Genomic DNA, 26436 nt, shown 5'->3' on the forward strand with positions numbered 1-26436 from the left:
TACAAATATGAAATTTTATTTATTTTATGTCATGGAAGTGAACAATATATTTTTAAACTAATTTTAGATACTAGGCTTTTTTTTCTTTTCAAGAAAAAGGTATTTGAATTTTTTTCATAACAATTTTTTATTTTAACATCAGAAACTGCGTATCATTTTTTCCCCCCTTGGCAAAAAGGCAATTTCCTAAACTGAAGTGAGTTAAAGCCATTGTTAGTTTATAACTGATACAACTGCTTGAATTCAAAACATGGGAATATAGTTATCAATTAAAAGTCATTTTAAAATAACCCTCACACTAAACATTAAGTGGTTTGGTTTAATATATGTGGTTTTTTTTTTTTTTTTTTTTAATTCACCATTTTAGAACATGGTATAAGTTAGAAGTTACAAGGTACAAAATCACCTCTACAAGCTGAAATAACATGGATGGAAGTACTAAGACAACTGAATGAGCATTATAAATTGTTTATGAGTGTTAAATGTAGGAAAATTAAATGAATGCTCATAAGTTATAATTGTATGCCAATTCTTATCTAATGAACAAAGAGAAAAAAAAGACTTCAAACTAAATGAAATCCTATCTAACCTTATCACTAACACATAAATGACCCTGACCAGACAAGAAAAATTTGTCTTCATTGTCAAATTTACAATTTAGAAACGTAAGATATAATCTTTTAAATTAGTAGATACCTCATTAAGGATGATAGAAACATGAAATTTTAGAAAAGCAAGACCAAAAAAAAATAGCATGATGTGATTGTTTTGTATCAGTGCTGGTTATGTTGCCCTCTTGCAAAATGACAGGCAAAATCATACTTATTTTTACATTTGCATCCACATATATTACACTGAAAAGGGTTTTCAAACCCATGACATCCCATGTGAATAGTATAAAGAATATTGTCTGCAAAGTACATGTCACAGTGCTGGCAGTGATGCAGAAGCTGAGGGTCCTGAACTGGCAGGGCTGGGGCTGGCGTGCTGGGCTGGCTGTTACTTATGCTGGGAGTACTAGTGTGAGCGCTGCGTTCACTGCTCGGGCCTGCCACAGGGCTATAGTTCCTCTGACTATGTGATGGCCGAGGTTCGGGACTTGTAGGAGATGAGTTCTGAGGAATACTTGTTGATACAGCAGAAACGACTGCCGGGGTGGTGGGCTGCTGAATCATAAAAGGCTTTTCATCAGGGCATGAAACAACATCAGGGGATGCTGGGTTTTGATTCTCAGGTGGCAAGCTAGATAACTGTCCTGCTAAAGTAGATAACTGATTTAAGGGGTTGTCAACCATGAGTTCTTGTGGGTCCCTTGGCAGGCCACCAGTCTGCGTTGTTTTTCCCATGCTTTCAAATGTATCAGTCTGGATATTTGGGATTTCATGGGTAAAATCATTCAAGTAGTCTGGTTTCTGAACCACCATGGAAGGTGGACTCAAATTGATAAGTGCTCTTCTGCTATACCCTAGATTGCTAGTCTTCTTTTGTAAAACCCCCCACATTTTCTTGCTGCTTAAGGAAGACCTAGTACCTTTAATAGGTACCATTTTATGTTTACGCCTACGATGATGGGAAAGATTACTTCTATCGCTGCAGCGGAAAGAACATAATTCACATTTGTATGGTTTTTCACCAGTATGGGATCGCATATGGGCTTCCAGATGACGCTCATAAGCTGATGCAAATGGACATAAATGACATCTATGAGGTTTTTCACCTATAAAAATAAAAGAAACAGTATGAGATTTTTTTTCACCATAAAAAAAATAAAAAGATACGGTAATAGAAGAACATTTATTTAATAGAAAATTTTGATTATTTATATTCACTGAATTTAAAAATGTAGAAAAAACTTTATCTTGATAAGCACAGAAAAATGATACATTTGGAATACAACTCTAAATGATATATTTGGAATTCAACTCTAAACATTACCATGGGTTACTTAAATTAACAAAAAATTTACTTCATTCTAAGAAAGCTAATTACAGGATTCAAAAATAAGATGCCTTCAGAGAGAAAAGGAAGTAAGGCATTTAACACAAATAATCATAATATGAACTAGGTCATAAGTATAAAAGTAAGGTTCATTTTAATTTATAAGAAATTCAAAGAAGAAAGAGATCATCCCTCCCCCCATCACTATATATACATAATTCAAAGTAAATTATTCTTTTTATCAGCACAAAATTTGTGATATCCAGATCTATCAAAGACCATACTGTTATAAATTCTGTAATCTCTGTTCTTGACACTTAAGGCTTAAATTTCAGAGATGCTACTGTTATATTTTACATCATAATATATGTAAAATAATCTATACCATAATGAATTAGATATATATATGTGTGTGTATATGGCACTTCAAAAGTCAGTGCAGTTGGGGCAGCTATAGGGTGCAATGGATACAGCATGGAACCTGAAGTCAGAAGGATCTGAGTTCAAATGCAACGTCAGACACTTAACAGTTATTAGCTGTGTGACCTAGGGCAAGTAACTTAAACTCAACTGTCTTGCCCTGCGCCCCAAAGAAAAATGCAGTTTTAAACTATAATAGCTTAAAGAAGGCTTGCACATCTTAAAATTGCATTAAAATCTTAATCATAAGTCATATTCTTATCCTGTGTTTATAATTACACAATTCTATTTCATAATTAACTTAAGTGGCAAGATCCACTTTAACCACTTTTCCATTTCCAGATAATTAATACATCATACACAGTAAATGTCATAATATCTTTTATTGTCAAACTCTATGAGGTTGTAATTTAGAAATATCTGATTATTAAAGAATATGTGTTTCCTAAAACTAGGACTATTTCCCTACTACTACCACCTGCCATATACTACTGCCAAGAAAAACATTATTACCAAATCAAAGTACAAACCTCCACATATGATTAGCATGGCATAAAGCAGCCCTAGGCAAATGCTAAGGAGCCAATAGGGAGCGGGGCACTGAGAGCTAGTATGCATTGGAGGAGCAGTATTTACCCTCTGGGGTGGAAAGGTCTATAGAAAAATATGTTCCCTACCAAAGAGGCTGTGGTCTGGGACTGATGGTTTTTCATTTGTACCTAAAATTTATATGACATTTCTGTTAGAAAGGAGAATTTATTCATGAATACAAACCTTGTATTATACTTAATTTTTAATCTATTGCAAATATCAACACACATGCACCAAGAAATTACCTCCTTACCTGTATGAATTCTAATATGTTCAATGAGCCGTGCTGTTCCTTTGCTGGCATAGTTGCAGTATCGACATTTTAGTTTTCCATCAAATGTTCTTTCAAATCCATCTACCAGCATTCCTGAGTTTTCATCCAAGGATACTTCAACAGATGGATGATCAAGTCCATTTTGATCACCATCTGCCCCAGCTATAAACAAAATATGGTAATATAAGTCAAGTCTCTGCCATTTTAAATTTTGTTCTGAGGTAAGTACAAAATCATTTATAAATGATAATTTAGTTAAGACTGCTAAGATTCATTCAGTTAACTTACTAGTCTAATATTCCTCAATATCCTTATTTCACAGGAGGGAAAACATGTATAAGGGTTTAAATTCTAAAAATTTACTTTAAAGTTACTGACATGATTGAATACAGATGTCTGTGAATTTAAACATGTAATCAATCCCCCCAAATACACATGGTTGTCACATTATGACTCGTAGAACAGACTTTTGCTATGTTAGTCTGAAAGAATGGATTTTTCACTTTTCCATTCACCCACATTCTAAGTAGTATTTTTCTATCAGGACATTCAAATTCTTTGTTGCACTCCTAAGATAAAATATAAATGTTTGCTGTCAATGCGAAGAATCATAGAACTCTTGGCCTGAAAGAATCACTGGCAAGCATCTAACCTGACTCCTTTATTTTACAAATGAAGAAACAGAGGCCCAGAGAATCCAAATGGTTGGCTCAAGGTGGTCAAACAATTTACCAAATGTCATAGACAACTCAGGACTACATATTTCTGGGAAAACTGCTATTTCCCTATAATTTAGTAAATTAAATCTTTAGAACTCTGTCTATTTCTCCCCACAAAACCCATTCTCTATTTTTATTTAATGGCAATGAAAAAAAATTCCACATTTTCCAAAAATGCAAACAATTCATATAATGTTTGTTCTTCGTAGTAAATATAATGCAGCTTGCACAAGTGAAATATTTAATAATATTTAAAAATTAATCTACCTCCCTGAAGAGCCTCTGCTTCTTTGTCCCCACTAACTGATCCTGAGATCATGTTCACGTGGTGGGTCTGCTGTGTGAGATATTCCTGAAAATCCTTCACAAAGTCCAGAGGCTCTGGTTTCTTTTCACCCATATTTACCTTCTGAGTTTATGATTTCTTATACCTGGAAAAAATAAAATAAAATTACAACTTTCTACTATTCAGGCTAACCCAACACATATTTATTGGGTATCTATGATGTAAACAGTGTTGCAACTAAACATTAAAACAACAGTAGAATAGAGATTGTTTGGCTTCACCATATGGGTCTCTCTTAGTGACCACACCCAGAACATGGTTTTGAGCCTTGTATACTCAAAAAGTCACTTTCACGAGCCCAGAAAGAATACGCTAAGCTCTAGGAAGCCAATTTATATTAATCAAATTAAAACAGTATGTTGAGTTAAAGGGATATCCCTAGAAAGCTTATATCTACACAAGACAGATTCCCCTTTGATTGGGTATGCTCATTCATCAGTTCAAATAGTAATACTTATTTGCTTGGTGAGAATTTGGTCAAAGGACCATAGAAGAAGGATTAAATCTACAGCATGGATTCTTAACCAGGATCCATAAACTTGTTGTTAAAAATATTCTGATAAGCATATTTTGATATATTTTTTTCTTCAGAATAATTACATATGTTTTATTTTATTTATTTCTAAATGTCATTCTGAGAAGATATTTGCAGGCTTCATTAGATTGTCAAAGGGATCTAAGAAAGGTTAAGAATGTCTTATTTGAAGCTAGGAAAACTTAGAGACCATCTCCAATTCCGTCTCTCCCAATTTTACAGATGGAGCAAGTACAGCCAAAGTTAAGTGGCTTGTTCAAAGCCACGCAAGTCATAAGTAGCAGAATTAGAATAAAAACCCAAGTCCTCTGATACTAGATCCAAATTGTTTTCTACTGCACCATGTAAAGAAAATTAGATGTTCTTAAAAGAGATCACCATGAAGCCAGTATTATGGAGTAATACTTTATACCCATCAAGTTAGTAAAATTAGCAAAAGATGTGAAAGTTAATTATTGGGAAGACTATGTGAAAACAGGCATGTTAATGCATGGCCAGTGGAACTGCAAATTAGTTCAAATGTAAAAAGAATTTTGAATTATGCAAAAAAGGTACCAAGTTCATAATTTTTAATGTAGTGATTCCATTATTGGAACTATACTCCTAAAGAGATTATTTACAGTGAAATAAAAATAAAAATAATCTGTCATAATAATCTTGTGATAACAAAACATTAAATGCAAAAATGTACCCTTTGACAGAGGAATGACTAAATATACATGAACCACATACATATATAATGGAATATTACTAAGACATGAGGAATAACAATTATGAAGAACTCTTAGAAATATAGGAAGACATATAAGATGGTGAGCAGATAAGAAAGCTAGGCCAGGGGCAGCTAGGTGGCACAGTGGATAGAACACCAGCCCTGAAGTCAGGAGGACCTGAGTTCAAATCTGGTCTCAGACACTTAACAAATCCTAGCTGTGTGACCCTGGGCAAGTCACTTAACCCCAATTGTCTCAGCAAAAACAAACAAAAAAAGGAAAGCTAGGCCAAAAAAACCTCAATATACTTATATATGTATGATAATAAAGCTATAACATTGGTAAACCACAAAACTTTGGTCAAATAGAATAGTCAAATACATATTTTTATACCATCAAAGTTAACATATCATTCCTTATAAAAAATAAACTGGTAGTGGGTGGGAAAAGTACTCTGTAGAGGAGTTTGAGAATGTTTCATGAAAACGTGTCTATTATGTCAAGAAATATATCAGTAACTTTGGTGTTTTAAAAACAAGAGTGTCTTCACCCCCTGAGGGTTCTCAATAAACATGTAAAAATTCTTCTCTTTTGTCTCTCCTTCTTCTAAACTTTATGGAGACTTCTAATCTCCTGTTAAGACATTATTAGGGTTGATTAAAATTGAGTAAAACTTTAGTTTTTGAAAAACTTGATTATGTTATGGTATAGAATGTCTCTTTTTGAGACTACCCTTAGAATACACCTGCATCTTCTTCCATGAACTGTGAAGATTATTCTTAGCCAAGTAACTAAATTAAACAAATTCAATTTCACAAATATTTGTTAAATACCTGTTATATGTATGTGCGAGGGATACAAAGATGAAGACCAAACTCACCTGGCTCTGGCAAAGTTCCCTACTTCTGAAGTTATTTTTAAAGCTTTTCAGTTTTAAACTTCTCATTCTCTCATATTAGACCCCTAATATGCATCCTAGTTCAGGCTTTGACTGCCTCTTGCTAGAACTTATAATAAAATCATAATTTTTATTATATAATTAATATTCTTCAAATGTCTCTCCTATCTTATCTAACCACTACACAATTGCCATGTCACTCACCTTCTGTACTAATTAGGGTAAAGCACAAATTTAGTATAACATCTAAAATCCCTTCATAATCTAGCTCCAAATTTTCCAGCCTTGCTTCACATTATTCCATCTCACATATTATATTCCAACTAAACTAGCCCACTTGCTAGTCCATAAACCTGATCTTGTTTCTAGTCACGAAAGCTTCAAGTTTTCTCTCTCCGACCCAACTCCTACCTCTGCAGAATTAACATCTGCAGTTTACTCCTTCCTGTCTGCTTTATCTTCCTTAGGGCCCAGAATGGGGTAGGCACTGGAAGGATATGAAAGATGAAGATTGTAATGTCCTGACCAGCTCTCTGGAAGATCTCAGGACCAGCCATGTTTTAGCGGAGGAGTGCAAGAGGCAGGAGAGCCATCTGGAGGATGGTCAAAGACGAAATCTCTCTCAGCCCTTAAATACCTCAGTGTGATTACATTATAGCACACTAAGTATGTGTGAACTAAAGAACCATTATCTCATCAATTAATGAGTAAACATCCTGTTGTAAGTATCCTTGTTTCAAGCATACTTTTCCAGAGTTCCAGCCCTCTCCAGAAGATTACAGTTCTCACCTTGAAAAACTCATCTTTTTTTTTTTTTTTTTTTTGGGGGGGTGGTGGTGGTGGTGGTATAGGAGAACAAAACATATATAGATGGAGTAAAATAATTAAATAAGGGAGTATATTATTAATTTGTAAGAAGCATCTTAATATAGTGGATAGAAAGCTAGGCCTCCAGGTCAAGAAAACCTGAGTTCAAGTCTTGCCTATGACATATGCTGGGTGTCTATAAGTGCCCCAAGCTATAAGAAGCTATACAGAAATGTCAGCTGGCTTTGGTATAAGAAGTTCCTCCAAAAAATGAAATCCAAGAATTGTAAAACTCATTTAAATCTAAATGAACAAAAGCCTTACCACTGGGATACTTATGACTTTATTCATTTATTCTTGCCCTGGCGGAAACTCAATTCAACACCTGGACAAACATTAGAACTATGGGCAAAACAAGCACCTAAGAAATTGAAGGATTTAATCAGACTGTTCTCTGAAATGAGTTCTTTGGCAAGTAATATATAAATCTTTCACAGCATCATGATTCATTCACTTTATCAACTATCTCTAACCACTCTTCTGAAAATTAATATCTTAACATAAAAATTCTTTTGTTTTTTCAAAGATCACTGAGACAGAGGTAGAATGACCCACAAATCTTTTCATGGTAAGTAACTAAGTAAGGTATAAGGAAGCTTTTTTTCTACTTTTAATTTATGAGAGGTATCTGGTAATGGTCTATAATTCCATAACTGATATTTTAAATGAGTTATTGGTGCTCATAATAACAACAATTACAGGGACAGTTGGTGCTGTGGATAGTGGATAGAGTACTATTCCTGAAGTCAGGAAGACCGGAGTTCAAATCTAGTCTCAGACACTTAACACTTCCTAGCTGTGTGACCCTGGGCAAGTAACTTAATCACAATAGGCTCAGAAAAAAAAAAAAAATAATAATTAAAGTTTTCCACCTATATCTTAGTGCTAGGAATTGGTGTAGGGAGAAGTGACCACAAGTAAAGGGAAGAAAGGGAGGCTACATGGCAGATTCTGCATACGACCTTCTATATTCATCCTTTCCTGACCTCCTTTCAGACCTCCTAGGGTTCTCCTTCCCTCCCTTGTAATTGATTTTATATTTATTATGTCCATACTTACATATGTGCAGATTATTAGGGACTGCCTCACTCTTTTGTATCCCTAATGCCTAGCTCTGTGCCTGGCACATAGTAGGTAATTAATAAATTCTTGCTGATTGATAATATGGTATGGTATTGCTCCTATCATGACTTAGAATCTGCGATAAATTTCAAGTGGTTCCCTTTCTGAGCCCCGAAGTCATATATGACATAAGAACAAATATCATATTGATTGATGAATCACCTTTTCCCTGCTTGTTCTTTTCAAGTTACTAATCTGTAGAGGGGCATTACTCTGGAAAGGTACATTTGAAACAAGGATACTTACAATAAGGTGTTTACTCAGTTTACTTTATGAGATAATGGTTCTCTAGTTCACATATATCTAGTATAATATAGTGATATAACTCCTGTTTGATATAATGATATAATCACTCTAGTTGGCATATATTCAGTATGCTATAATAATGTAATTGTAATAGGGTATTTAAGGGCTAAGAGAATGGGGACAGAGTGAGTCGGAACATACTAGGAAGGAGACAATAAAGATTTTAGACTCTATTCCTGATCATACTCATGGTGGTTATCCTGCTGAGACCAAAGCCTGTCCAGAGGACTTCCAATAGCTATCCCGGACATTACGTTTTGAAGCCCAACGTGGGGCACTGAAAGAAGCACACTACATTTTGAAGCTATGGATGTAAGGACCTACACTCAGCAGTTCGACAGACATTTCAGTGGAGAAGTCCTTGTGACCAGGAAATAGGTGACTAGAAACTAGTCACTTTCTTTTTTCAGCTGAAATGGGGCAAATACTAAGAAAAGCGCGTTCCCCACTCCAAGGGAAGTGTGTCGCATGCATACTTAGGTTAAGAAAGAAGCAAGGTTTGTTAGTAACTTGGGAGCAGATCACTGGACTCTTAGAAACATTAAAGTATATGTCTCCTTGGGTTCTCTATGGAAGAAAAATTAGAGTCAGATAAGTAGAAACTAGTGGGAGAGCAACTATTTGAATATTATGAAGATAATGGTCCTGAGTCAATTCTGAGGAAATATTCTATATATACAACATAATACAACCTTTTCTAAGTCCTTGGAATTCCCTTGTATTTGTTGTAAAAAAGAAATCTGGAAAATGGAGGATGTTGACTGATTTTTAAAAAAGTAAATGAACAGATGGAAACTATGGGAACTCTTCAGCCTGGACTTCCATTTCCTACTCAAATTGCTCAGAAAATGACCTCCTTAGATTATAGACATTAAGGATTATTTCTATTCTATCCTTATGGATAAGGAGGATATGAAAAGATTTGCTTTTTTTCAGTGCCCAGTGTTAACTTAGCTGAGCTTTATAAAAGATATGAATGGATAGTTTTGCCACAGGGAATGAAAAATAGCTCTACTATGTGTCAAATGTATGTTGCTGCTGCTCTTACTCCTGTAAGAAAAGCATTTCCAAAAGTTATGCTATTACATTACATAGATGATATATTGGGATGTGTACCTGAGCAACAAATGTTAGAAGCATGTCTACAAAAAACCATAGAAAAACTAAGGAACTACAAATTGCATATAGCTCCAGAAAAAATTCAAAGACATGCTCCTTTTCAATATTTAGAATATGAAGTATACCCTAAGGTATTTATAATACAAAAACTTTCTTTAATAACAGTGAAGCTGAACACCTTAAATGACTTTCAGAAATTGATAGGAGACACCCAATGGATGCGTCCAGTGTTAGGCTTAATTACTTATCAATTGCAACCATTATATGACATTTTAAGGGGAGACAGTGCTTTAAACTCACCAAGCCCAGCTTACAAAAGAAGCCCAAGAGGCTTTGAGAGAGGTTTAACTGGCTTTATCCAATGTGGTTGAAAGAGTTACTCAAAATCCCTTGGAAATATCAGTTTTTGCTACACAAGAGGCACCCACAGCAGTCCTTCATCAAGGAGAGAGTGTGATAGAGCAAAACCAGAACAAAGACTTACTCCTTACCCAGTGCTTGTGGCTAAAATTTTATTAAAGTCCATTAAGCGAGCAGTAAAATTATCTGGGATAAGACCTGACAAGATATACACCTTTTATACCAATGCACAAATTAATATATGCTGTGAAACCATCTCAGAATGGCAAATTTTATTGGCCACAGCTCCATATTTTACACAAAGGTCTCCATTAAAGATAAACCAGCTATTACATAATTGTCAATGGATTTCTGAAGAAAAGATTTCTAAAATTTCTCTTAAAGAACCAACTATCTTTATAGATGAATCCAAACATAACATTTGTGCTGTATACTCTCATGACAACTATAGGGTAGTCAGAACTCCTTTTCAATCCACTCAGAATGAACTGTATGCAATCATGCTATCCAGAAGATGTAAATATTATATCTCATTCAGCCTATTCAGTATGTGTGGTATAAAGAATTGCCACAGCCCAAATAAAATTTGTGGCCTCTAAAATGTATCAGCTCTAAGGAACTTCAAGAGCAAGTGAGTAAGCATCCATGTAAGATTTATATCTTGCATGGACTTCCAGGTCCTAATTTTTGTGGAAATTCAAAGGCACCTTCTAACTATGTTAACTAATACTCCTTTATTTCAGGCAGTCCAAGAATCTCATACTAAATATCATCAAGATGCTCCAACTTGTGGAAGACACTTTTTCAGGATTCACTTTTGTAATATCAGCAGCAAAAGAGACAGCCCGAGTAGTCACTGAATTCCTTGTTCAAGTATTTGCAATTATGGGTGTGCCACAAGCAATAAAAACAGACAGTGGACCTGCATATACTTTTAAACATTTTACACACTTTTGTGCATAGTATAAGATTTTACACATCACTGGCATACCTTTTAATCCTCAAGGACAAGCAATAGTAGAGAGGAGAAACAGAGACACCAAGACATCAAAAGAAAGGGGGAGCCACAGGTAACTCTACAGAACTTCTAAATTTAGCTCTTTATACAACTAACTTCCTGATTTTTGATAAAGATGTACTGGTTCCAACAGACAGGTTTTATAACCCACCGGAAGGGCAGTGTCCAGTGGGACCAGCTCCACTATCTTTAGATAGTCACCAGATGATGTGGAAAGATCCAAAAAGTGGTGAATGGAAGGGACCAAATAGATTAACTGCTTGGGGGAGAATGTTTGCTTGTATCTCTACAGATGGAGAAGGAATCAGATGGGTGCCAACGAGCCGTATTCGCCTTGTCCAGAGAGAGATGGAATAGACCCTTGAAATAAAGGAGAAGACCCAAGAGACTCAGATGGTTCCATCTCTGACTACACATGCCACTGAAAAAGCATGGCTGTTAACCCTATGAGTATGGTAACTGACTCATGAACATCAAAAACTGTCAATAAGACTACTACAGAACTTCAAAATCTGTGGGAATCATTGGATTCCTTGACACGTGAAGAAATGGACAATAGATTGGTTTTGGACTATCTCTTGCCTAGTGAAGGAGGTGTATGTGTGATTGTTATTTATATACCCTCCTTCTAGGACTTATGGACATGTATAATCCCTCATGTTGATTCATGTTATTTGCTACATCACTACTAACCTGTGTTATATTACTATGTGCTTGTGTAATACCTCCATGCTGATGGATTTATGTAGATCTATTTCAAGTAAGACCCTTCAGTCCAGAGGAAACCTGCTAACAAAGTTGAGTCAGAGTGAACAGACTGTGAAGGAGACAGACTGCGGCAGACTGGGTTGGAACATGACAGATATAGACTATGAAGGAGACAATAAAGACTTTAGACTCTATTCCTGACCATCCTCATGGTGACTTTCCTGCTGAGACCAAGGCCTGTCTGGAGGACCTCCAGAAAGGTAGCCTGGACATTATACTAATCTCTTATATTTAGTAGAAACTTTTTATGCATTTTCCCTTTGTTTCTAAAAGATTAGAAATCTGTTAGGAAGCCTTGCTGTCACAGTTCTTGATTGTGATGCATCAGCAAACAGTAAAGCAATTCTTGTCCTTTTCAAGTTACAATAAATTTTAATACAAACTTGTTTGTGAATCTTCCCTTTGCCTTCCAAAAGAATGGAAATCTTTAGGTTTGGAAAGCTTGCTGTCACAGCTTTTTCTCCTGTGATGTAATACTGTACAGCACAAGGAGAGGAGCACAAAAGTTTCCTGCTGTGACTCAACAATGTTCTGTATCCAAGGGCCAACAAAATGAGTTACAAAGGGCCATTTAATTTCCTTTTCTTACTACCCAGAGTCCCATGCCTTCACACGCTGCCACTGTTGCAATTTGCCACTCTATAGACATATGCATTGAGAGCAAAAGTGTCCCATGACTCCAAGTAGTGGTTGGGCCTCTGATCTAATTATCTCCCACATTTCCTTCAGAGGTTTCTGGGGTATCAGAGGCTTTCCCTGCCAGAGGGCTAAAAATTCTACTGCCTCTCCTTTAGATCACTTCCTTACCACTATCCTAGGGAAAGCTACTTTCCACCATTTTTGCTGCTAAAAAAAACAGCTGTGCTCTTCTGTCTCCTAACATTTCGTGTCTACATTTTAGTTTTTCTCAGAAGAGTGGACCTTTTTTTTCCATAAAGAAAACTGAGCAATTAAATCATAATCAGGGCAATCTTCAAGTCTTCAAAGGTTCTTCTCAGCTGTATCTTAGGATCATAGATTTAGAAGAAAGGCCCTTAAAAGTCCCCTAGTCCAAAAACTCATTTTACAAAAGAAAAAACTGAGGCCCAGGAAGGCTGGGTAATTTGCCCAATGTCCCATAGGCAATAGCCAGAGTTACCTGAACCTCTGATTTCAAAAACAGTCATCTATTATACTACATTAAATCTTATTTCTTATAGCTTAAAACATTTTATCATGGACTTCCCCAGAGTTAGTCCAAATAAACCAAGAGTCTCAGTGTTTTAGCCGTTTTTCTTCCCCACCTCCAGCCTATACACAAACTTCTATATAATGAATCTCAGATTATTTTCATCACATCACCTTATATCTAAATAATAGTCTAAAAGTTTATTAAAATAATTCCATGTAACAAGAAGCATTAAGTCTAATAATACTTTAAAAATCTATGCTGGGGCAACTAGGTGGCACAGTGCATAGGGCACCAGCCCTGAAGTCAAGAGCACCTGAGTTCAAATTTGGTCTCAGACCCTTAACACTTCCTAGCTGCATGACCCTGGGCAAGTCACTTAAACCCAATTGCCTCAGCCAAAAAAAAAAAACCATTAAGAAAAAAAATCTATGTCATGTGCTTAAGTTTTATCTCTCTGATCAAAAACTGTTTGAAAGTAGAGACTACATTTCATACTTGTATATTCCACCTCCTTTCCCTCACTGCCTAGCTGGGCACATAACATTCAAAAATGCTTACTTATTATCATCTCTTTTTATACTATCAGATTAGTCTAAAAATTTCATCAGTCCAATGTGAGTTTCTATAAAAGAAATTAACATTCTCAGAAAATTCTCAAAAAGACCAAAATCTTATACTTAGCTAATACTTTATCTCTTGGTACTTTTTTTTTTTTTTTTTTTTTGCTGAGGTAATTGGGTAAATGACTTGCCCAGGGTCACATAACTAGGAAGTGTTAAATGCCTGAGATCAAATTTGAACTCAGGTCTTCCTGACTTCAGGGCTGGTGCTCTATCCACTGCGCCACCTAGCTGCCCCAATCTAGGTACTTTTTTTTTTTTTAAATTCCCTCTGAAAGCAATTGCATTCATTAGCATTTTGTCCTCCTTCTTCCCCTTCCTTATTATTCCCAAGATTCAATGGTGAATGATCTATAACATCAAAAAAACCACAAAAGATTTCCTTATTCATTTATGTAATTTTTATGATACATATTTCAGATATGGAGAAGTGATAAAAATAAATGTACAATCAAAAAAGAAGTCAAGTTGTTTATAACTCATGGTGCTTGTACTATAAAGAATCATAAAATTGAGGCATGTCCTAAATAGCAAATTAGGTATACTCCCTTCCCTACCTCACTCCGTTGGAGTAAATCTAAGGGACAAATGAAAAAGCTCATGGGCAGCTTATGAAACATTTTTGTTCTGCTTCATTGCAAGTTATATTGACTTCAAGGAGATCACAGATCCCCTGGAGTATTAGGAAAACTTTTGGTCCACAGATCAAAATAGAATGAAAGTTAGTTTTGTCAATAATTCTTAATATGGGAATGGAAAGCTCATCATAATACAGTAATTCACTGACAAAGTGTTATTAGTGAATAAAGTATTCTCACCACACAAAATTTTAATAAAAGAAACATCCATTTATGTTATAACCATTTTTAAAATCTAAAATGTGTTATATACTTCTTAAATGAATCATAATGAACATAAGGTTTTTTTTGATAACTTGGTATCATCATTATGACCAATTTAATGTGATGCTACAAGGCACTATATTAGCCATGTGGATTAATTTAGTTTTGAAAACTGTTTTTCCTTATAATAAATGACCCCAGATGGTTCTGCATTTGCAATTGTGTTGCCTTCAAATATTAGTTATTTCTAATCTGCTGCTTTTATGTATATTTTCTAAATGAGGATCTGGAAAAAGCTTCCTGTATCTTTCAGGAAAGTACAGATAAATGGGACAAATGCTTTCCTCATTACTACTAAAAGGATGCTCACTACTCTCTCCATTGTGGTGGTTGAAGTACCTTTAAAATCCAAGCCAAAAACTACCTTTTCCATGAAGCCTTCTTGATCTCCTCAATGAGATTTTCCACCATGAATGATACAATCACTTTGTTTTCACACCTGTTTTGCATCTCTCATAAAATTATCACATATAATTGTTAATATCCCATCATCCAAACAAAATAGCCAAGTTCCAGTAGAATGGAAATCATTACTAATTAAATTTATCTCCTCTAATGTCCAGCAGAGTATTTTGCTATGATACTTAATACTTTGCTATAGATACTTAGTACATTTTTTAAATCAAATAGCTGGAAAGACAGGTTAAATCCCAAATTATCAAGGACCTCAAACACCACAGTTAGGAATTTAAACTTTACTGGGGACCTTCTGAAGCTTTGGGGGGGGCATTATTCTGAAGGAATGATGCATAAGTATATTAAGAATATCCATATACAGATGAAGTGATATATGGAAGATTAATTGGAGGATGTTTAGAATGAAGTAAGAGGGACAACTGCAAAGTTATTGAAATAATCCAGGATAAAGAAGACAAGGATTTGAACTAAGGTGGTGGCAGTGAAAGCAGAAAGGAGAGAGAAAAGACAGTTTGAAGTCCATGGGGTCAACATATTTTTGTCCCTTTTTCCTAACTGTTCACCCCCTTCTAAGGAGACCAGAATGCTATTTTCCTCCATTTTCTTTCTATATTTCCCACCAGTCAAAACTGAACATACATAATACAGCCTTATTTAATTCAATAAAATATTTATTAGTTATCCACTATGTGCAATAAACTGTGGATACAAAACCAAAAAATGAAATAATTTGTCTTCAAAAGTTTACATTTCTATTGGATGGATACAATACATACATAGTTAAGTAAATACAGAGTATATACAAAATGAAATAATTTCAAGAGTGAGAACAACTAGGAAGAGGATTTTATGGAAGAGTTTGCATCAAAGGGAATAAAAGTAAATCAACAAGCATTTATTAAACATCTACTGACAAGTACTGTTTTAGGCACAGAAAATACAAAGATAAAAGGAAAATAGCTCCTGCTCTCAAGAAGCTTACATTCTATAGAGGGAAACAACATGTGTGTATATACATATATATGTACACACATGTACATATATATACATACCTCCACATATAAGTATATACAAAATATGTACTAGAGAATGGATGACTTTGAGGATGGTATCAGCAGCCAGGGAGACCAAGAAAACCTTCATGTGGAAGATGGAACTTGTGCCTTAAAAAGAAACTTAAAATTCTTAGACATATAAGGAGGGAAATGGGGGAATGGCATATATTGAGACCAATAAGATGGTCACTGGCTGGGTGGTAGCATGCATGAAAGGGAGTACTATATGTCAGAAGGCTAGAAAGGTAGGCTATGGGGTCTGGTAGTGATGAGCTTTAAATGCAGAGTCATCTGTATCTGAGTCCAAAGATAAAAGGGAACCCTTTTAATTTACTGAGTTAGGGGAATACCATAGTAAAACTTAAATTACTCTGGGCACTGTGTGGAGAATGTGGTTAGGAGAAAGCTGAAGCAAGGAAATTAATTAGGAAGCTATTATAATACTATATGGAAGATAAAATCCTGGTCTAGGTTAAAGAGAAGGGAAGGATGAGAGATACTTTTGCAAAAGTGGAAACAATAAAATTTGACAGCTGAGTGATTGTAAGAATGAGGAATCACAGTGGCAAACCTAGATGATTAAAAGAAATAGGAAAGTTCATAAGATGAGTAATTCTTTGAGAAAAGATGATGAGTCTGAAATGAAAAAAAAAAATAGATCTTTAAATATAGTCTTGAGAATGATCTACATGATGATGAAAATTAAGCCCATGGAAAATGATAGGGTACCCAATGTACACCCATATTTTGGTATTAGGGGTATAATAGAAGTGATGATGTAGCAAAAGAAACTGGGAAGGAAAAAAAAAACCCGAGAAAAAACAAAAGAAGGGAAAAATTACAGGAAGAGTAGGATAACCAGCATTATTAACTGTTGAAGAAAGGTCAAGATGCATGAAGAATTAAAAATGCTATCAGATTTGACAGCTTATATAGATCTAGACCACTATAATGTCCCTCTTGAGTCACTAAGCTAAACATTCCCAGCCCTTTCAGTTGATCAACTGAAATCATGACATTATTTCAAGTCTCATCATTTCTGGTCATCAGTTTGTCAATATCTTTCATAACTTGTTCCAATATTTACTGTACATTGCTCCATTCACTCTACAATTGATTTAACATTGCCTATTTTATATTTCTTATACACCTTGGAATGTTCTTCCTTCCCTTCCTTTCCACTTGCTAGAATCTCTAATTTCTTTGAAGCACAGTTCAAGTGCTTAATGTGAGACCATCTTCAACTCCTGAACTTCAGATAATCACCTCTCCACCTTTTGGATAAACCTCTATGTACACACATTATCTTCTATACAGAATGTAAATTCCTTGGAGGCAGGGAATGTTTCATTTGTGTCTTTATATACTTTATATACTTGGCACCAATCATAGAATCTGGCATATAGTGTAAGTTTAATTCTCAAAATAAAAGTCTCAGAACTGAGCACATTACGCCACATGTAGTCTAGCTAGATTACATTAGGATTATTGTTCTATTGAGTCTTGTCTTGGACACTAAGCTTCTTTATTAGTGCTTAAGATGAGGTCAGCCAATTTTTTGGCTACACTATCCTACTACTGATAAATGTTAGTGAATCAAAGTCCACTAAAACTCTTGCATCCTTTCTGTATAAACTGTCATCTAATCATGTTTTCCTCATCCTATACCTGTGGAATTGATTTTGTGACTATAAGACTTTATATTTATTCCTATTTATTAGATTTGGCCCATAATTCCAGTCCTGTAGAAATCATTTTGGATTCAAATTTTGTTATCCAACGTTATTAGTGATCCCTTCTAGCTTCATATTACCTATAATTTGATAAACATATCATCATCCAAATCACTGATAAAAATGAAACAAAAACAGGGCCAAAGATAGCCATGGGACCTTCTACTAGGTACCATTCTCCAGGATGACATCAATCCATTAATCACCACTCTCTTTGGGCTTGTTCTCTCAAACAGTTCCAAATCCACCTGACCATACTACCATCCAGTCCACATTTCTCCATCTTGTCCACAAGGATAGCATGAAAGACCTTGCCAAAATGCCTTGCTGAAATCCAGGTCTATGGTACTCCCCTGATCTACCAGTCTAGCAACCCTGTCAAAAAAGGAAATAAGATTAGTCTAGTATAATTTGTCCTTAATAAACTCATGTTGTCTTGTAGTAACCACATAAACCAGGTTACAATATAAATTTTGGTCAAAATTCATTCCACACAACCCAAAAAGTTAAGTGTACAAAATGAATTTGAGCACAGTATTTAAAATCAAATTAAAAAAAAAAAAAAAAAAAAAAAAAAAAAAAAAAAAAAACCAAGTCATTTGGAAATTCCAAACAGAAATTTGAAATATAGCAAAAATGTAGTATTACTGAAGGGTCCTCTTTCTTAAAGATGAGTCACGCCTATTTTGCATACAAGTTATTAAAAAAATTTCAACATATGGTAGGAATGTGTACCAAATCTGAAAATAATAGTAATAAACTAGAAATTCTTCATTCCAAATAATCCAAGTGTAGTCAAAGGTAATTACTACAATGAAAATTTGGTTTTTTATAACTCAATGTAGGTTAACATTTAAGAACAGAAAGAAATATACAGCTTCATTACTATCCTGCCCATTTTAAGTTAGTTTAGCTAATCAAACGCGTGAATAAAAAAAGTCACTTTCATTTTTCTACTTTAAAAATGCAATTATGAATTACAATAAGGAAATATAAATATGATTTATATAGTGTTATATTTATTTAGTGTTAAATTAAAATGGAAAGTACCTGACAGTCTAGATGCTAAAACTAGTAAAATCAATCCTTACTAATATATAGAGCCTTAAACTAAGGAGTTTTTCACCTGAAGAAAAAATTGTTTGGGGTTTGTGCAGGTTTTTGTGGTGGGTCAAAAGAGTAATCAGATTGTAAATATAGTCATATAAAGAAAGGGGGCAGCCTGTTGCCCAGGAAATAAAGCCTCTGACTGCAGAAGGAGTGTAGGGAAAAGGCAGGCACCAGAAGAAGGATGACATGGTAATGAAACCCAAAGGTTGATGGCCTGGAGGCAGTGATGCCACATAGCAACGCAACCACACTCCTCTCATTGTCTGTATCTTAGGACGAAGACTCATTTATTTCATTCTGGTCAGGCTCTGGAGAAGGATAATCATAACTATTTATGGCAAAATTCAAAAATAGTGAGAACAACTTAATGGTAATATTCAACAGTTTTAAAACATAGTATCTTTAATTCACTGTGTTGGCTATTAGGCAAGATACAAACAAATATAACTGATAATATGATCTCTTCTCTTAAGGAGGTTACATACTATAACAAAGATGATTAGACATGTATTCTATATCTTTCTTACTTCCAAGTATGGATAAGGTTAGAGTATAACAGGATAAGACGAGAAATGTAGTATACTACTTTCCATAGTCTGGTTCTCATACTATAAGTAGATATGGCTAAGTAATGATATGGATAAATAAAACTTTAACTTCTAATGGGTTAATTTTTTAAAAGTCTACTCTTCAGAATGCAAAAAATAGAGAAAAAACTTTAATTATATGAACCTCTGAAAGTTCAGAAAGCATAAAATAGTCCATGACATGACTATGCTTATGGGACCAATCTAATCTATGTGAATGAGATCAAAGGGAGCCAATATTCTAACACCTTAGAAATCAACTATAGAAATAACTAAAGAACAAAAATAAAATAAAATAATAATAACAACAACACATATTAAAATAAAAACCAGCCAAAATTTTTAAAAAGCAGAGTTCTAACAAAATTAAAGAGAAATAAATTAGTTAAAGGTCTGGACGGGTATGAAAAAACATAAGACTGAATAAGAGTTCTTGAAAAGAATAAAAAAACAAACAACTGTCATAGATGTAAATCAAGTTAGAATCCTATGAAGATCAAATAAAATAATCCCTATTACCTATAAAATATTATATAAATGTTAAATATTATCAATATTTAGTCCATTTGCATTTTGTGTTACAATTATTTTGGCTTGTCTTTAAATTATTCTTTTGGTAGGAAATATATACCTTCTTATTTTGTTTAATAATGCCATATATCCTCTCTAGGCAAAGTCACTTTATGTGCTTTTGGTACCCATGTAAGTTTCTCTGACTTGGACTTCACTTTTGTCAATCATCAATACTTTGCTCTGGAATATATATATAATCTCCCTTGACAGAGCACAAATTAGGAACTTAAATACCTTCTGACTGACTAGCATGAAACAGAGTACCAGAAATGTGATAGATACTTAATGAATGCTTTTACTGGACACTTTTCAAAAAAGAAAACCAAGTTGAAGTTAAATGACTTGCCTTGGATCCAGTAAGCATTTGGGGCAGGATTTGAACTTAGGTCTGATGGTATTCTAACCATCCAATACAAAGTGAAAAATAATTAAAAAGCAGAATTCAACAATCTGTTGCTTAGAGAAAATACTTTTAATCCAGAAAGACCTAAAAAAGATTTAAAATAAAAAGGATGCTTTAAGTTATTATATGCTACTGACAAATCAAAAAAAGGTTATTAAATTCAAATCATTAAAGATTTAAAAGGACATTTATGTTAAAGGGCTCAAAACAAAATGATAATATATTAATCTTAAATGCATATAGAATTAATCCTTCTATTAGAAAATAGGTAAACTGAAACTTTACAGTTTTTCAACAGAGAAAAAATGTCAACCACAGGAGGAAATTTTAACACCTCCATAAAAATGATCATTATGGAAGCAGATCCAAGCTCTGTATTATATACAGTTTATCCAGATCTTCTTATATCACTTTGGCTTTATACTGGAGTAGTACTGGGAATATTCCCAGTGCCTGATGTCAAGAAAGAGTAAATTGTCTTTGTGTTAACTACTACCTACACAGCTAAGCAAGCAACCTTTATTTGTGATTCACTGCCCAGAAATTCAATGTTGGTCACAAATGCCCATCAAAAAGGCATATACTCTAATAGTAAGTCCTAATCTGTAGAGAGCACAATGCTTCTGTCAGTCATAAAATTTCCAGGTCTCAGTGCTAATTAGGCAAGAAGTTCTATTAAAAAGTAGCTATGATCGCTTAGGCATATCAATTCAAAAATCTTCAAGTTTCAACAAAGAGGATTTCAATTTTTTGGTATCTTTCAAATAAAGCTAGTATAAGCAAACCAAACATAAAAAAGAGCTCTATTGTATAAAGTTTTGAAACTAATATAAAGGATAAATTCCAAAGAAGGTAAGAAATGACAAAACTAAACAAAATATTAAACACACTAGATCTAACAGATATACACCGAGAGCTTAGTGGGAATTTTTTAAAAATTGCCTTTCCTCCCCACCTCCCAACATTCACTGAACCAATATAAAATCTATTCACATACTAAGTTACAAAAAAAAGGCAAATACAGAAAAAATTTGGTCTCTAACTTTAAAGCTTACAATATTTACAATTTACAATAAACCAGTAGCAAATAATAATACAATGAATATAGTCCATGAGGAAACAATGAAAAATATAGGTCAAAGATAAAATTATAAAAATGATTACATAAAATTATAATTCTTTTTACAAACATGAATAAAAATCCAAAGATGGCATTTTTCCGCCCAAGCAAAATCCTTACTCGTGGTGACGCTTGTGATAAGAATTTCTGCGATTTCTTTTTCTCTCTCTCAAGGGACACCTTGGAGAACGAAGGAGCTACTGGGAAAAATTTGGGGTGCTTTATGGCTTTTGTGTAATTTTTGAGGCTTAAGGCAAGAATGGGTCAATTTATCTCATCCATTCCTAAAGACTTACCTCTAGGGTGTCTCTTAAAAAACAAAGATAAATTTGGCATAAGAGATCTCAAAACAAAAAAACTAATTCATTTTTCCAAAAATACCTGGCCAAAGTACCTTCTAGGCGGCCAGCAAAGATGGCCCACATTCGGCTCAACAGATTATAGAATTATTAAGGAGTTGGACTTATATTGCAGGAGACAAGGGAAGTGGTTCAGGCCTTCATGGCTCTAGCGCAGGACGCTGAACCAAGGCCAAATTGCCAAATCTAATGGAGAGGAAGAAATTGACCTTTTAGAGGATCCTCTCTTCTCCACTCCTTCAAGGGCACAAGAAGCGTCTGCTCTGCCCTCTGGCTCTCAGCAGAACGCTTGCACTCCAGAACCACCTCCTTATCAGAAATAGGACCCAGGGTCCAAAGATTTAAGGACTCCCCTCTCCACTGGAGTTCTGGAAATGCCCAATCCCCACTTCTTAGTCCTTCTCATACACCAAGTGGGCTGCCTTTCTCCTCAACCCAATCCCTTCCGCCTCCCTCTGAGGCCAGCCAGTCTCAAGGCCTTGGCCTCCTCGGGAGCCTGATTCCGCTACAGCTGTGGATCAGGAGCCTCCTTCTAATCTCTTCCCCTTGAGGGAAGTCACAGACCCTCAGGGGGGAGTACTCAGAGTACAAGTGCCCCTTTCCATGTCGGATCTCTCCCAAATCAAGGAAAAATTGGGCAGATATTCTGAGGATCCTACTAAATATATTGATGGATTCAAAGCCATCACCCTCCAATATGATTTTCCTGGGGAGATATTAATATTATAATCTCCTCCTCCTGTACCATAGAGGAGAAAAGGTGAATCTGGGATTTAGCTCAAAAATTTGGGGACGATATGGCTTCCTCCTCCCCTGCTAGGTACCAGGCAGGGGCTGTTGCTGTACCTCTATCAGACCTCTCATGGAACTATCAGGAGGGAAAGCAGGGATAGAGAGAGGAGAGACCACCTACTAACCTGCCTCATTGAGGGCATGAGGAAAGGAATCAAAAAGCAAGTCAATTATGACAAGCTCAGGGGGATTACTCAAACAGCTGAGGAGAATCCTGCCCTCTTCTGAGGTCGATTGGAAGAGGCTCTGAGAAAATACACCCCACTTCTCAGGAGGGTGTCATGGTTCTTAGCATGCATTTTATTAACCAGTCTGCCCCAGATATCAGAAGGAAGCTACAAAAATTGGCCCTAGGGCCTCAGACCCCCATGACTCAATTATTAGAAGTTGCTTTTGGGGTGTTCAATAATAGGGACCAAGCAGCAGCAATGGAGAAGGATGGCAGGGCCAGAGCCAGAAATAAAGAACAGGCTCAGCTTTTAGCGGCTGCCATTTCTAGAGATCAGACCCATTTGTGCTTTATATGCAAGCGGCAGGGTCACTGGGCGAGAACATGCCCCCAGAAAAAGCCTCCAGATCCTTGTTCTACATGCCACAAGGAAGGACACTGGAAAAGGGACTGTCCAGAGAGGGGTAGAGCCACCGCCTATTTCTAAAAAACAGCTGAGAACCTTCTTAGGTATGGCTTCTGCAGAATCTGGATTCCAAACTTTGGGATTATTGCTAAGCCCCTCTATGATTCTATTCAAGGTCCCGATAACCTTCCTCTTGAATGGGGACCTGAGCAGGCCAATGCTTTTAAAACCTTGAAAGCTAAGTTAACCTCTGCCCCTGCTCTCGCCCTGCCTGACTTACAGAAACCTTTCACTCTGTATGTAGATGAAAGGCACGGGCAGGCTTTGGGTGTCCTTACTCAGTCTCTGGGACCAGATCCCAGGCCGGTGGCCTATTTTTCAAAGAAGCTGGACTCAGTTTCTCAAGGATGGCCTTCCTGCCTTAGAGTGGTAGCTGCAACCGTCCTCTTAATAAAGGAAGCCTCCAGACTGACCTTGAGGTCGCCATTACAGGTTTTAACCCCCAATCTCTTACTAGATACCCCTGACTTAACTCTTAGAATTTGCCACACGCTAAATCCTGCCACCCTCCTCCCTGACCTCTCTCAATCTGGCGAGATTGTCCATAATTGCAAGGACATTATAGACTCCGTATACTCTAGCAGAGCTGACTTAAAGGAAATTCTTCTTGAGAACCCAGATGAGGAATGGTTCACGGACGAGTCTAGCTTCCTCAAGAATGGGGAGAGAAAGGCGGGTTATGCAGTGGTATCTCTTTATAGCACCCTGGAAGCTAAGCCATTGCCTCCTGGCACCTTGGCACAGAAATCCGAACTTATAGCATTAACCAGGGCTTTAGAACTGGGAAGGGGATGAGAGTCAATATTTATACTGATTCCAAATATGCTTTTCATGTTTTGCATGCTTATGGAGCTATTTGGAAAGAAAGGGGCTTGTTAACAACAAGGAATTCTCCCATTAAACACTCGGGAGAAATTTTACGTCTATTACAAGCTGTCCATGAACCCAAGGAAGTCTCGGTTATATTTTGCAGAGGGCACCAGAAGGGAGAGTCACTTCAGGCTAAGGGAAATAGGGTGGCAGATGCAACTGCTAAGACGGCTGCCCTTACGCCTCTATTGACACCTTTAATTCCCCAGCTGAGTCTTTTACTCCCTCCTATAGCACACAGGAGAAAGCTCTGGCAGAACAAAGGGGGTACACCCTTTCTCCCTCTGGTTGGTACCAGACTACCTCAGACCACCTCTTAGTTCCAGAGGCAAATCAGTGGAAACTGATCTCTGGTCTGCACCAGGCTAGGCATCTGGGGAGGAATGCCCTCCACTCCTTGGTTGAACGGGTTTTCACTGGCCATAAGCTGGGGGAAACAATCAGGCAAGTCTGCCAGGCCTGTCCAATTTGTGCCCAGGTGAATCCTGAGGGAGCCCTTAACCCCCCACCTCTCCTGAAGCCAATTCAGAGGAGAGGCACTTACCCTGGTGAGGACTGGCAACTAGATTTCACGCATATGCCCCCCTGCAGAGGTTTCAAGTGGCTTCTAGTGTTAGTGGACACATTTACTAACTGGGTAGAAGCATTTCCTTGCAGGACTGAGAAAGCCCACAAGGTATCCAAATGCCTGTTAAACAAAATCATACCTCGCTTTGGTTTACCTGCCTCTTTACAGAGTGATAACGGGCCTGCCTTTATTTCTCAGGTGACACTAATTGTAGTGAAAGCTCTTAAAATTATTTACCACCTTCACTCTGCCTGGAGACCCCAAGCCTCGGGGAAGGTGGAGAAAATGAACCACACCCTTAAGAGAGTCCTCACTAAATTAAGTCTTTTTTTTTTTTTTTTTTTTTTTCCTGAGGCTGGGGTTAAGTGACTTGCCCAGGGTCACACAACTAGGCAGTGTTAAGTGTCTGAGACCAGATTTGAACTCCCGTCCTCCTGAATTCAAGGCTGGTGCTCTATCCACTGAGCCACCTAGCTGCCCCATAAATTAAGTCTTGAGACTTGAGAAGATTGGATTAAAAATCTCCCTGTGGGGCTTCTTAGAATCAGAATTGCCCCCAGAAAATCTATCAAGCTCAGTCCATTTGAGCTCTTGTATGGAAGGCCTTTTCTAACAAACGACAATGTTGACCCAGAACAGCATCTGGTCACTCGATTTGCTTCACAACTTGGTGCAATTCAGAAGGCCCTTTCTGAATATGCAAACAAGCATCTCCCCAAACCCACAGATGCCAATTCCCTTCAGGCCAATTCCCCTGTCAATCGGGGGATATGGTTTATTTAAAGAGCTGGAAAGCCCAGGGATCTGACCCCCTAGGCGTGAAGTGGAAAGGCCCATACAAGGTCATCTTAACTGCTCCAAATGCAGTTAAACTGGAAGGGTTCCCCAGCTGGACTTATATTTCTAGGATTAAACATGTTGCTTCTGTTTCAGATAACCCAGTTTATTCCTGTGAACCTATAGAAGACCTGATATATGAGGGTGGGAAGAATGGGCGGGTGGGCAGAATGGACAGAACTCTAATTCCATCAAAGAGTTCTGCTCCATTTGAGAACTCTTGATGATTTATAATAAACTTTTACTTCTACTTTTACTTATAATTTAGTAAATTTTTATTTCACCGGCGCCTTGTCTCATCAAAAGCCTGCACATCCCCAACAGTACAATGGTCTTTCGCAGATAGCACTCATTTGCTTAGAAACTTGTTGTTCAGAATCTGAAGCATTTCTATGAAAACAAATGCTTCAGTACTTGACATCTGTTCAGCACTTGTTGCTACGTTTTTGTCTTGGTTGGGGAATAAGAATGCAAGGTTGGCCAGGAGTACTGCCCAGCACCTGCTATTGCCCTCTACTGTGGGTAGCTCTTCCCCAGTAAAGGCAGCCCTAGGTAAGCAGGACTGTCAGGTTGGGACCCACACGATGCTGAGGTTGAGCATCTTGGCAGGCAGATTGTGGGGCAGTTACTGCAGGACAAGTGGTTGCAGTAGTACTAGAAAGGGCATGGAGCTTCCTACAAACTCAGCAA

At 36.5% G+C, this 26436-nt stretch overlaps 1 protein-coding gene across 6 annotated transcripts in view; it reads right to left on the reverse strand.

Annotated features, from left to right (window-relative positions):
• Positions 1–26436, reverse strand: part of IKZF5 (IKAROS family zinc finger 5) — a 35276-nt gene continuing 8840 nt past the window's right edge. For 2 of the 6 annotated variants that reach the window (XM_074295791.1, XM_074295792.1), the window contains exons 3-5: positions 4210–4373; positions 3203–3385; positions 1–1717 (exon numbers count right to left, since the gene is read on the reverse strand). In XM_074295791.1, coding sequence (XP_074151892.1) covers positions 774–1717; positions 3203–3385; positions 4210–4342 — 1260 coding nt within the window. In that variant the 5' untranslated portion in view covers positions 4343–4373 and the 3' untranslated portion in view covers positions 1–773. Of the gene's footprint in view, positions 1718–3202; positions 3386–4209; positions 4374–18065; positions 18085–26436 lie in introns of those variants that run through there. The other 4 variants (XM_074295796.1, XM_074295795.1, XM_074295793.1 and 1 more) reach the window with 3 other exon arrangements.

Source organism: Sminthopsis crassicaudata, chromosome 2 (genome assembly GCF_048593235.1).
Source record: "Sminthopsis crassicaudata isolate SCR6 chromosome 2, ASM4859323v1, whole genome shotgun sequence".
NCBI lineage: Eukaryota > Metazoa > Chordata > Mammalia > Dasyuromorphia > Dasyuridae > Sminthopsis > Sminthopsis crassicaudata.